Source organism: Cyprinodon variegatus, unplaced genomic scaffold (assembly GCF_000732505.1).
Source record: "Cyprinodon variegatus isolate N-32 unplaced genomic scaffold, C_variegatus-1.0 Scaffold1321, whole genome shotgun sequence".
NCBI classification, from domain to species: domain Eukaryota; kingdom Metazoa; phylum Chordata; class Actinopteri; order Cyprinodontiformes; family Cyprinodontidae; genus Cyprinodon; species Cyprinodon variegatus.
In genome coordinates, this window is record NW_015151774.1 from 127,164 (window position 1) to 139,989 (window position 12,826).

At 43.7% G+C, this 12,826-nt stretch overlaps 1 protein-coding gene across 1 annotated transcript in view; it reads left to right on the forward strand.

Annotated features, from left to right (window-relative positions):
- LOC107102796 (mitochondrial sodium/hydrogen exchanger 9B2-like) overlaps positions 1-7,002 on the forward strand; it is a 22,721-nt gene extending 15,719 nt beyond the window's left edge. The window contains exons 5-15 of the mRNA XM_015402229.1: positions 228-398; positions 488-630; positions 707-834; positions 910-991; positions 3,020-3,113; positions 3,186-3,292; positions 3,376-3,525; positions 3,789-3,897; positions 4,056-4,192; positions 4,827-5,001; positions 6,627-7,002. Coding sequence (XP_015257715.1) covers positions 228-398; positions 488-630; positions 707-834; positions 910-991; positions 3,020-3,113; positions 3,186-3,292; positions 3,376-3,525; positions 3,789-3,897; positions 4,056-4,192; positions 4,827-5,001; positions 6,627-6,715 — 1,385 coding nt within the window. The 3' untranslated portion in view covers positions 6,716-7,002. The remainder of the gene's footprint in view (positions 1-227; positions 399-487; positions 631-706; positions 835-909; positions 992-3,019; positions 3,114-3,185; positions 3,293-3,375; positions 3,526-3,788; positions 3,898-4,055; positions 4,193-4,826; positions 5,002-6,626) is intronic.
- Positions 7,003-12,826: the final 5,824 nt, after the last annotated feature.

Consider the following 12,826-nt stretch of genomic DNA (forward strand, 5'->3'; position numbering starts at 1 on the left):
ATAGATTCCCTGTTAGACCAGGACTAACCCCACTGAGAGATTTCCTGTTAGACCAGGACTAACCCCACTGATGAACCCTGTAAGGTAACTAACCCCCATTGTAAACCGGCCCTCACATCTGGTGTCTGATCCGTCATCTGTTTCAAAATGTACCAAAAACACTGATTTGATGAATAATCTAGATGTTGTGAATGCTTGGACCCTACCATGTTGGCCTTTGCCGGCAGCGTGTCTGCTTGCTCTGCTGTTCGGGACGGTCTGGGCCATCACAGGACAGGAATGTTTACCTGGAGGGAATCTGTTTGGGATCGTCATCCTCTTCATCTGCTCTGTTCTGGGTGGGAAGCTGGTGGGAATGATCCAGCTGCCCACGCTGCCACCTTTTCCTCCTCTGCTTGGTAAGAACCTTCACTCTAATGGATTCCAGTTGATCCCATCAGGTCCAGTCCAGTCGGTCAGCAGTGCCAGTCTGTCTCCTTGTTTGCAGGCATGCTGCTGGCAGGCCTCCTGTTGCGTAATATTCCCTACATTACTGATGCCGTCTTCATCGACACCCATTGGTCGGCTGCTCTGAGGAACATCGCCCTCGCTATAATCCTGACCAGAGCCGGGCTTGGCCTCAACCCATCGGTACCAACACCGCTAAACCTGCAGTATCTAAACACACCCTGGTTCACCCTCTCATGGTTCAGTGTGTGTCCTGCAGGCACTGCAGCGTCTCAAAGCGGTGTGTATCCGTATCGCCGTGGGTCCCTGCATGGTGGAGGCCTGCATCATCGCTGTGGTTTCTCACTTCCTGCTCAGTCTGCCATGGGTCTGGGGCTTCATTCTGGGGTAAAGCAGGAATACAGCCATACATTTAAAGCTTGGCTTAAACTCTACAACTGATCTCAGTGTGTGTTTTTGCAGCTTTGTCCTGGCGGCGGTCTCTCCAGCTGTTGTTGTTCCTTCCATGCTGCTTCTACAGAGGGAAGGATATGGAGTGGAGAAGGTATCAACAGTTTGTCTGCAAACACAGTCCCTAAACCAGACTTAACCTGTTTCAGCTTTATAAGATCAACGTTCTGGTTTAAAAAAAAAGACACAAACAGGCCTTTGTTTGAAGAAAAAGTCTAAATGCGACATTATATCCTACATTAGTCGTACCAACAATTTATGAATGGGTGTATGAACGTTTCAAGCATGAAAACCACCGACTTTTTAATTTTCATCATAACTCCTACTGCAGCACTTTGGATTAACTGAATTTAATCCCATGCTGTCTAATAACTCTACCAATTGGGAGCATGTATAAAGTAAAGAGAATTGGTCCTAGCACTGATCCCTGTGGTACTCCACAGGTAACCTTTGAGCAGGAGGAAGATCTGCCATTATATTATATAAAAATATTCTGATCAACTGTATCAAATGCAGCACTAAGATCCAACAGGACGAGCACAGATACAAGTCCATTATCTGAGGCCATGAGAATATCATTAGTGACTTTCACCAGAGCTGTTTCAGTGCTATGATGAGCTCTAAAGCCAGACTGAAACTCTTCAAAAAGTTCATTATGGTGGAAGTGATCGCAAACTTGTTTGGCAACTACTTTCTCAAGAATTTTAGATAAGAAAAGGAAGAAAGATTAGATATAAGTCAGTCTGCCTGCCTGCGTTATATACCCCTGTATTAGGGATAGATTAATTAAATGTAAAATAAGGGTGGGAATGGTTGGCGTTGGATCTAAAATGCAACATTGAGGTTTATATGATGTTAACAGATAACTCAGAAAGCTCAACTACATTAAGACAACCCAAATACAAGTCTGTTTTTCCAGTGGCACCAAAGTTGCCTCACTTTTATATTGCATAGAATCAATCTATTTCATAAGAAAGTCTATATATAGTTGTTTCTGCTGAGAACAGAGCGAATCGATGACTCAACGGCGCTATGACTGTACATCTGATAACTATACTGAACAGAAAACATTTCTTATTACTTTGTGTTTCTAAAGAAAGGTATGCTGCTTTTATAAAACAGATGACCAGATGAAAGAGGAATCCCTTAGAAGTGTAGTGAGCCATTTTCTTTACATTTCCTAGCATTGTGCTTCTGTTAATGATTTGCTTCTTTTTGAAGGGGGGGGGGGCTGCATGTCTAATGAGCAAGTAACAAACAGGAAACTACATCTGTAGAAGGGAAGAACTTTGCTGCCTTCTGTTGTGCTTGTCAGCGATATTAAGGAAAGTAAAAAGCCTTATAATAAATGCCATATGTAAGCAATAGGTCAAGACTATGACTTTAACTTGAGTAGCTGTAAGTATGTTTTGAGCAAAACAAAATGATTTTAAATGGTAAATGTCCTGTACTTATATAGCGCCTTTATTCAAGTCAGGAGACTTGACCAAAGCGCTTTACACTACATTCAGTCATTCACCCATTCACACACACACTCACACACTGATGGTGGTGAGCTACATTGTAGCCACAGCTGCCCTGGGGCTCACTGACAGAAGCGAGGCTGCTGTACACTGGCGCCACCGGGCCCTCTGACCACCATCAGTAGACAATGCATGTGAAGTGTCTTGTCCAAGGACACAACGACACTGACAGTCAGAGCCGTGGCTTGAACCGTCAAGCATTCCATTTAAGGGTAAACTCCTACATCCAACGCCACTGTCGCCCAACATTTTAAGATGTTGTTACACTAATGTTCAATCAAATTTCTTCAATTTTTTGTTCAGTTGAAGTCTTTATTTTCATGCAGTTTTTCTTTTTATATATATAGATATTCTCTAGTTGATTTCGGCTGTGGGTGGGGCAGTGGGTGTGTAACAGAACAAAAGCTGCAGAGAGGTGATGTGACATCCTGACCAGTCTACATAGCTGGATCAATTGTGACTAACCTCTAGAATCTATTGACAAATCCTGAACATAGACCCAGGAACAGCAGGAATTTTCATACATAATTTACTGAAACTGCCTGAAAGTTGGTGGATCATCCAAAGAGATAACTTTTTCCAAACTGTTTTCCTTTCAGGGAATCCCAACGCTGCTGATGGCTGCTGGGAGTTTTGATGATATCCTGGCTATAACCGGATTCTCCACCTGTCTGGGAATCGCCTTTTCCAGCGGTAAGCCATGGGCCATTTAATGTTCTGATCAGTTCTACCATTTCTTTCTCACACGTGTTGTTTCTTCTCCAGGTTCTACCTGGATGAACATCCTCAAAGGTCTGATGGAGGTGGCAGGTGGCGTCATAGCTGGACTCATCCTCGGCCTGTTCTTGTGCCTCTTCCCAAGCAATGATCAGGTTTGACTACATCAAATAAATAATCATTTATGACATATAAGTAGTATATGAAGTAGTCTCTGAAGGTTTTTTTCTGTCTGTAGGAGGAGCTGGTGTTGAGGAGGACCCTCATGTTGTTGGGTCTGTCCATATTTTCGGTCTTCCTCAGTCATGTCATTGGTTTCGCTGGAGCTGGCGGTCTCTGTACTTTGGTACTTTCCTTTATGGCTGCCCTGGGCTGGAAGACTAAAAAGGTAATCCATGTCTAGGTTTATTAATAACATGTCCTGATGGTACCCTCTTATAACCCTCTACCTGTACACGGAGACTCAACATCCATGAAGTTTAAAGGGCCTAGTCACATACTACGACTTAACAGGCTTCTACGGCCGTAGCTCAATGTGGTTGCATCCGATTTGGCTTATCATCACATAACAGTGATGTTCAGTCAGAGACCATGGGAAAGTTCTCCACCTGTAGGACCCAAACTGACTGATGAACCTGCCTCTATCTCCAGGCTCCAGTGGCAGCTATGGTTGGGCAGTCCTGGGATGTTTTTCAGCCTCTCCTGTTTGGTCTGATTGGAGCTGAGATCACCATAACATCGCTAAGCCCCAGCACTGTGGGTAAGAACCGCCGAGTTATAACAATTGGACCAATAACAGATTTTTATGGACTGTTTCCAATCCACCCATCATCTCCTCTATGAATATCTTTAGTTTCCAACATTCTCAAAATGCTCCTGCACCTAAACCTCTTGCTGTCGCTCGCTGTCTCCGCTCAGGTCTGGGCATAGCCTGCATTCTCATTGGTCTGGTGGTCCGTCTGCTCATCACCTTCCTGGTGGTTCAATCAGGAGGTTTCACCCTGAAGGAGAAAGTCTTCATCGCGGTGGCCTGGCTGCCTAAAGCTACAGTCCAGGTCTGTAAATGTTCATGACATCCAGCTGACTCATGCATGCTGTAGAGCAGATGTTTGACACCTGGAACATTCGATAAGCAGCTAGAACCAATTTTCCACAGGGTGTTTAAATTCAGGATCAAAGCCTGTAACTCACACAGTAATCATGTTCCAGCTGTAATACCATCATATCACTAAAGATACCATCAGGCCATAAAATAATAAAACTCACTGACAGACATGGTTAATAATTATCTTTTAACGGTGAAAGTGACCCAGCCGATGGGAATCATGTAGGAGTCACTTTGACATCTGATATCTAAGTGGGAGAAAGTAGCAGAAATAAAAAGTAATTCAAAGCCATGTTAGAGGAAAATCCTATAGTCAGATCTTCTCAGATCTCCATTAAAGTCCATCAAAAGTCCCTAACCATAGAAATCTTACAGAAACATTAAATTCTCACCGTGTCTCATTATGACAAGATGAAGGACCACCAGATGGCCCTCATTCCCTTTGGAAGGACTTGGCTAGACCTCATTAGTGGTCCATCAGAACCACTCTGCTCCAAAAGTCCCAAAGTTCTGAGCAGCAGAGGCTGCTCCAGGACCGTCCTAGTCCCGAGGAGTTTAATCATGTCTTTCTTTCCTTCCACCAGGCTGCTATCGGCTCCAAGGCACTAGACATGGCGAGGGAAGTAGGAGATGAGACCTTGATCAAGTTTGGTCTGGATGTGCTAACATTAGCCGTGTTAGCCATTCTGACCACGGCTCCCGTCGGTGCGCTGGGAATTGGACTGGCTGGACCACGCCTCCTGGCCCGATATGTCAAAGGTTAGTATGAAGGTTGGTTTGACTGAACTTCCTTGGACCGTGTAGCCCCGTCAAGAGCTTCAGCAGTCAGGAATGAAAAGAGAAAAAAAATTCATCTTGACCAAAAAACAGACAGTTTTTATTCACTTAGCTTTAACCATTGGTTCCTTTTCCACTGAAAGTCCAAGGATCTAAAGTCCCCAGCAAGTTTTATCTGGGTAAAATTAACCGTGGGGAATTCCTTCGCCTGCTGTTGAATGGCCCTGTGACAGTGACCTAAAGCCGGGCATACACTGTGCCATATTTTCAATCGTTGCACGCGGCATATCTTAAACTGCAACACAGATTTGCAGGGTTTAAAAGTTCACAGCTCACGATGTCTGTTCTCACACTGTGATACCCGATGCTCTGATGCGATCTACCTGCTAACACTGTACATCTAAAAACCAAGTGAGACCCAGCCCCGAAGTGAGATGGCGCTACTCGGACTCAGCAATCTGGAAGATATCCAGCACTTGAGGTTCCGGTAAATCGGCTCGTAGCTCTGCTTCAACAGCAGGATTTCTCCACGACCACCTCACCACGGCAGACTGAATTTCAAAAAAAATTGAATTTCCCCAAAACCTAAAAGTCCCGAACCGAAAAAAGGCCGGAAAAGCCAAACGCCCCCCCGTAACCCCCCGAAAACAAAACAAGCAAGAAACAACAACAAGAAGAAAAGTGACCCGAATGGAAAAAACCCAAAAGAATGGAAAAACAACCCCAAAACAGCAAAAAAAACCTTACAGTCTTTGCCCGGCTTAAGGCAGCGTGAAAAATTTGGCACTACACCTTTTTTTCCAGCAGGTGGCAGTAATAGGAATACTGAACTGGTTGTGGTCTGCTCTGATATGGAGCTGAAAACCTACTGTTTTATTGCCATAAAACAATAAAGGCGTTTCCATCTACTACTGTAAAGGCTGTGGATAGAAGGGGAATTTATCAATACATACCGGTACATTAGAAAATATGATGAAAAACAGGAAACTGCTACAATTGTAAAAAAAAGGAGACAGGTAATAGTTAATAGTAAATATGTCTGTGCCATTAAATGGAAAGAGAAAGGACTAAATTACCTTTTAAAAGCTTAATAAATGCTTTATTATAAACACTGTTATGTTTGCTTTATTCTATCAGGGGTCAGGCACTTGTAAAATAGTTGAATATTTCCCTGTAGGGATTCCTGCTCTGGGACCCCTCTGCAGTGGTTTAATCCTCCTCACCTTTATCCCCCCCACCTGTTTTCATGTTAGTTAAAATCAGACTCATGATCAGGATGAACTGGCTTCACAGATTAAGGTTTCAGTTGTTCTCACCTGAAAACATCTAGAAACCTCTTTTTGCTAAATACTTGACTCATAAATATGTGATGATGGAACAAAGCACTATGGTGGGGAACTGACCCCCCCCTCCTACCTCCCTGGAAACGTGAACTCACCCAGGTTACCATGTGTGAAGATGCCCCTCCGGGTTTGGAAGTTCCCAGGCGTCTCAAACGCCCCGGGCTTTAGAAGGGTCTAATTAAAGCCTGATTGGAGACAATCAGAAAAACTGTGATTTATCTTCTCTCTGCAGCTAAAACTCTTATCATTTTCTGTCAATCCCAGCAGACGAGTCGGAGAGAGAAGCTCCGCCCACCAGTCCCAATGGACCTGCAGAGGAAAAAACCCATGTGCTCTTTGAGACCAAAGTGTGAAGTTCTGAGCGATCCGATTGCTGTTGCCGCTCCAGGTCTCATTGTCAATGTTAGACACAACAGCAGCAGAACCGGAGCAACGGACAGGATCTGCTTTCCTGGAGTCCCTCCTCCAATTCTGCTTGTTTTATACTGAGATTCGTTATCTTATCAGTAATTGTTTCTAATGACTGATGACATTTGGCTGTTTTTATTGGCTTTCTCACTGTTTCCAGTTTGTTTCTCTTATTTCTCCTGTCAGAATAAAAAGCAAAGATGTTACGCATGACAGGAAGCAGCTGGATGTGTGATTATTGATGTGATCCAGGCCTGTGGTGCAGCTGGTACCGACGGTGACCTGCAGGTCTCTGCCACCAGCTGCCGGTTCCCTCCTTTAAAACTTAAAGCCTTCATGTTGAGCAGAAGGAGAATCAGAGAAGCTCTGGACTCTTTTCTCCTGCTTTGGTTCTGTTCCTGGTTCTGCTCCAACTGCAGCTCCTTTTCCTGGTTTCAGTCTGAGTCTTTGCTCCATTTCAAAGTCATGAATGTTTGTTAGAAGGAAGCTTCCTGTTGGACGTGCATGACCCGTCCTTTCTGTTCTGTCAGATCAGCATACCTTTAGTTTTTCCCTTTAGTTTTGTACAAAAAATACACTTTAACTACTTCAACGGACGTGTAACCCTTTAGTCAGGTATACAAAAAGTTATTCAGTTACTTAGTTTTGGGGTTTTAAGTTAAGTTGTTGTGTTTTTTGTACACCACTAAAAGACTACAAGCACGTCAAGGTAGCTTAAAATTTATTTTTCTTATAAAACTAAAGGGATAAAAGCAAATCTGATGTCTTGCGCGTACGTATTGACTATGGGTATGCTGATCTGTTGGAAAACCGGTTCTACCCGGTTCTGTCTGTCCTTGTTAGAAACCATAACCCTAATCTCATCTTCCAGCAATAAAAACAGAATTTAATCTGATATCATCCAGTAAACCGTGATTATAAATTTTATTAAGTTATGATCCCATTGAAACAATGCTCTGCGTCGCCCTCTAATGGCCGCTCTGCAGCTTGTGGCTACAGGTTAAACATCTGGTGTGCCTGGGGCAAAGTGAGGTCACCATGCACAGGTGCCACCCAGAGAAGGTGATGGAGGCAGATGAAGCAGGGGCTCAAACTCAGGGGCGGAGCTTGATGGGGGCAAGGGGGGGCCATGGCCACCCTTAGCCAATCGTTGGCCACCCATTTATCTCCCTCTAATACAGACGGTGGCGACAGTAATACTCTCAAATGGAACATTCAAAACATTTACATTTTTTATATGTTAACAATTACCTGACAACAAAAACAAAGTGGTTAATTATTCTCATCAATATACTGACATTAAAGATAATCAGCACAGAATTCAAGCAGAAACAGATTTGGTGTTTTATGGGTAAAGAGAAAATGATGTTTCTCTGGAAGTCATCTAGGAGCCTTCAGTGAAATCAGAGATAAATAAATATTTTAATAAAAACGTATTAATTTATGTAGATATTAGTACTAATTAATTTTATTCAGAATGATTACTGATGAATGTAAGTAATGACAATGGAAAAGATGTTCACCCAAAACTCAAACCTGAAAGAATTTTATCCACTAAACCTTTTATCTAGAGAGAACAGATGTTTAATATATTCGATCTTTTTGTTAGCAAAGGCTGTAGGATAGTTTGAGTTTATTTAGAAAATATGGATGTTTTGCTCATTAATTCTCCTGTTGGAACAGTTTAGATTGACCGGGAGGTTTAGGTGCCTCTCTACGTTCGCCCCCCCCCCTCTGTGTACATTGATTATTGCCTGGCCACCCTTATAACTCACTGACAGACGGTCGGTTGAGTATGAGGACGGCGGTTTGAGCAAGGGGACGGCGGGTTGAATGTTTGTCTGACAGGTTTTGAAAGCGTGCGTTTGATGTTTGAATGCTGAATAATCATTACATCATAGGAACCCCTCCCCTCTGAGCCACGGTCACCTATCTACGGTCTTCTCTTTTGGCGTTAAAGTCAACAGCAGCTCTGGAAGGACAAACACTAGCTGAGAATCCAATATGGCCGCCGTCAGCTTCTGTGGCTCATTGTTTATAATGAGCCATTAAAGCTGTTGTGACTGATATTATTCTGTGAAAACACCCAGCCTGCTGTGAGTGAAGGTCATCAGTCAGAGACCTCCACCTCCATCGCTCCACCTCCTGCACAAGCTCAGCCCCCCCAGAGAGGTGACCTTCCATGGCCCCAGAACCTGTGGTTCCCTGCAACAGACTGGCGCCCTGTGCAGAGTGTACATCGCCATCTCCTGCAGACAGTTGGAGATAGGCACCGACCCCTCCATGACCCTGAGAAGGACTAAGCTGGAGAAAATGTCTGGATGGATGGAATGAATTAAAGACATTATAATTAATGGAGTCCTGCTATTAGTTTAAACCTGATCATTTTCTTCTGAATGTCCTAAACTCTGAGCAGCACCTAAACCTCAGACCACCAGCCTTCATCTTCTAACATGCAGCTTCCTGTTTTTCTGGAACAGGTTTTACCTCAGGCTTTCTTCTTCACACCAGCTACCACTCTGAACGTGGTCTGAGAAACCGCAGAGCCGCTCAGAAACGGACAGCTGAAGATCTACAATTACTGACGGCTGCACCAAAAACAAACAAATCCCACATTCTGCCTCTGATCTGCAGCCAAATGTCCTTAAACCAACCCCCCCAGTTTGGACCAAAGCTCAGTCAGAAGGTGGAGGTTCTCCAACCTCACCTCTGGGATCTTTCTATTAGTGGATTCTTTCCAAACTCTGCATTGGGAACCATTGTTTGAGATCAGTTTGAAACTGTGGCTTTAAGGTGAGGCTGTTGAGCTGCAGCTGAACCAAAGGAAATAGATGCTTTTAAATCCATTTACCTCTTCAGACTGAGGGGAGGCCTGAATCTCACCCTCTTCATGCAGCTCAGAGTCGATGCTGGATGAAACCAAAGCGGAAACTGAAACCACACCATGTCTGAGCAGCCACAGATGGAAACCGAACCACAGCCTTAATAAACACCAGTTCAACAAAGTGGCACCAAACAAGCATCAGTAGACGTCTTCCTCTGCTTCTGCTCGGCCTGCTGGGGCAGGAAGAGAAGATGAATTAAACACAACAGCTGCATTTCTAAGACAATCTGACCAATCCAAGAATGACAGGAGAATGAAATAAATCGTACCATCAAAAAGACCACTGGCTGAAATAAATGCAGGAATAAAAGCTGCTGAACCTGGGACAAAAAGCCGGGGAGAGGATGTGTTTTTAAGACAAAATAGATTCAGTAAGAACTTATTCCATGATTAAAAAACCTGAGCTTCAGCCTGGGTTTTAGTCCCACAAATAGAAGCTGATCAGGTTCATGTTTGGTCATCTTCATGCCCGCATTCCACAACCAATGGTTCATCTAAAAAAATAGAATAGCATAGAAATTATTTTATTCTGCAAAGAGGGAGATTAATTAATAAGAATTCAATTAAATTCATTTCAGTTTATTTATATAGCGAGGCCGACCGTGGGGCGGGAGGCAGCGGACATTAGTCTCTGGAGGACAGCCGTGAGGACAACGACGGAGAAGGACCTCTGGAGGACAGCCGTGAGGACAACGACGGAGAAGGACCTCTGGAGGACAGCCGTGAGGACAACGACGGAGAAGGACCTCTGGAGGACGGCTGTGAGGACGGCGGCAGAGAAGGACCTCTGGAGGACGGCCATGAGGACGGCGGCAGAGAAGGACCTAAGGAGGACGGCGGCAGAGAAGGACCTCTAGAGGACGATGTCTCTTGTTAAATGGGGAAGTTATGTCCCCTAAAAAGCTGTTGCGCCTCAGGGCTTCTCCACCGGTTCTTTTCCTGGGAGCAAGTTATTTACTACTCTTAACTCAAACTGGGTAAAACCGTATAAAAAGGACTATAAAACAGGAGTAAAAAAATAACAGAGTTTATTCCAGCTCAGGTCGTTACAGGACAGAGAAAATGCTTGGAGCTTGCACAGCTGTGGGCTCAAAAATCCCGTCCGCAAGCGTCCGGCAAAGATTGAGCCCCGAACAAGGTCATCTCCTGCTTCTTATAGCTCATGAGTCTATGTGTTGCATCAGGTGGATGCTTTGCTGTCCATATCAGAAACTGACACGCCATCCAGATAGCTCTCCTCTATCAGTCCAGCTCCAAGATGTGCCCATATCCTGTGATTCTTTAAAAGACAAGAAGGCTGTCATATTTAGAGGACCTACTTACACAAAGTGACATCCACAATGTGAAGGAAGGCCTTCTACTCTGTCTATCTGGCTAACAAAGTAACAATGCACATGATGTATAAAAGAATAAACCTAACACTCTGCTGCAGGAACCTTGGGGGCCACCTGCATATCAGCAGGTATGGAGCAGGTGTGAGTGGACTAACACCCAGTGGGGCCCTGATTGGACGAGTCACCATGAAGACAGGCAAGAGGAAGTGCCTCTTTTACATTACAGGAAGTAGAAATCTTAATCCAGAAATGGAAAGACAGAGAAACAGAGCTGCAGCTGCAAAGGGAGGAAGATGGAGAAGATTGCTGCTCCAGTTAATGCTTGTTTATATGAAGTTTCTATGGCAGGCTGTTTTAACATTTACTCAAAGCGCTGAAATGCTGTCATGTGACCATAAGTTTTTCAGCCACCTGTAACTTAACTGTCTCTGCAATTCATGTGGGAAGTAGCTTTCAAAATGAACACCTGCCACTAACAAAACAACCAAAATGTTTTATTTGGCGAATTATTGGCAGATCACTATTTGCCCAAAGCCAGTAAATGTTTGCACTTCAGTTGCACTTCAGTCACGTCCTTTCTTCTTTTATTTTGGTAAGTCTCCCATCTGTCCCTTTGTTCCTCACACACCAATAGTTGGGGAGCTCCGATCCCCACAGCCTCCACTCTGAGCAGAACCCTTAACCCCTGATTGTTGCCCGGGGGCCACACAATGGCAGCCCACTGCTCCCTAAGGGGATGGGAGGTAAATTTCTCCAATGTGAGATCAATAAAATTCTATTATTGTTAATAGACAGATGCGCTTACAGAGAGCTCAACCCCACCACCCCGTCATTTAACAACACTGCCGCTAGGCAATATATAGTTGGAGAAACCAAGCCTTCTAAAAGACAACATGCCGAGGAGGAGTAGAAGAAGAAACTAGAGTCTACAGCCTCCAGGAGGAAGAGAAAGTTTATTAAAAATGATGCTTTCAGGAAGACTGTTTCACAAGCGGCTTATTTATAAAGATGCTAAGCTAATGAGCTGCTCAGTATGAAGCAAAAAACCAAAAACAGACCTGAAGTCGTTGGCTGTCCGTCTATGAACGTGGAGACCATCGGTGAAATCAGATGCAGCAAATCAGAATCAGAAATACTTTAATAATCCCAGAGGGAAATTACTTTTGTTACACGCTCCAGTTACAGTTTTACATGATATATACACACATCCAAGTATTTTGCACTTTTTTAAATTCAATTCAATTAAATTCTAAATGGCAGCTTTATTTAATTAAACTTTAACTTAGTTTTCATTCAACATAATACCTCAAATAATATGTTCCTTAAAAATATGAGAGCAAATAGTTTTGTTTTTCTGGCTGGTACTGTAGATAATTTTGTCTTCTGATCCTCTTGGCTGCTGAGTCAAACAGTTAATTTCGGACCCTGGTGCTAAAAATGCTTAGTTAGCTTCTCTTACTATTGTTTTTAACCTGCTTTCAAAATGAAGCTGCCCACAAAGAGGCTTTATCTGAATGAGGCCCACAATCTTGGTTAGATCTCTGAATGTGCCAGCCATTTTCACGCGTGTGTGGGCGTGTTTTAGCAGAGCAAACAGCAGTGGACTGAGCACACGACCTTGAGGGATTCCAGCGCTAAGCTTGATGCTGTTGAGAAGGATTTATGTATCTTAACAGCAGATTTATCTGCAGAGGTCTGTGTTTTAAACTCTATGAGTGTTTGAAAGAACCTGTTGTCCGAATCTTCTTTGGTTTCATTTTTCAAACTGCCGTTTTTTTCCTTTTTCAGAGAAAGGATCTAAGTTCTTCTTGTTCGTGCCTTTTGTAGCATATTCGATG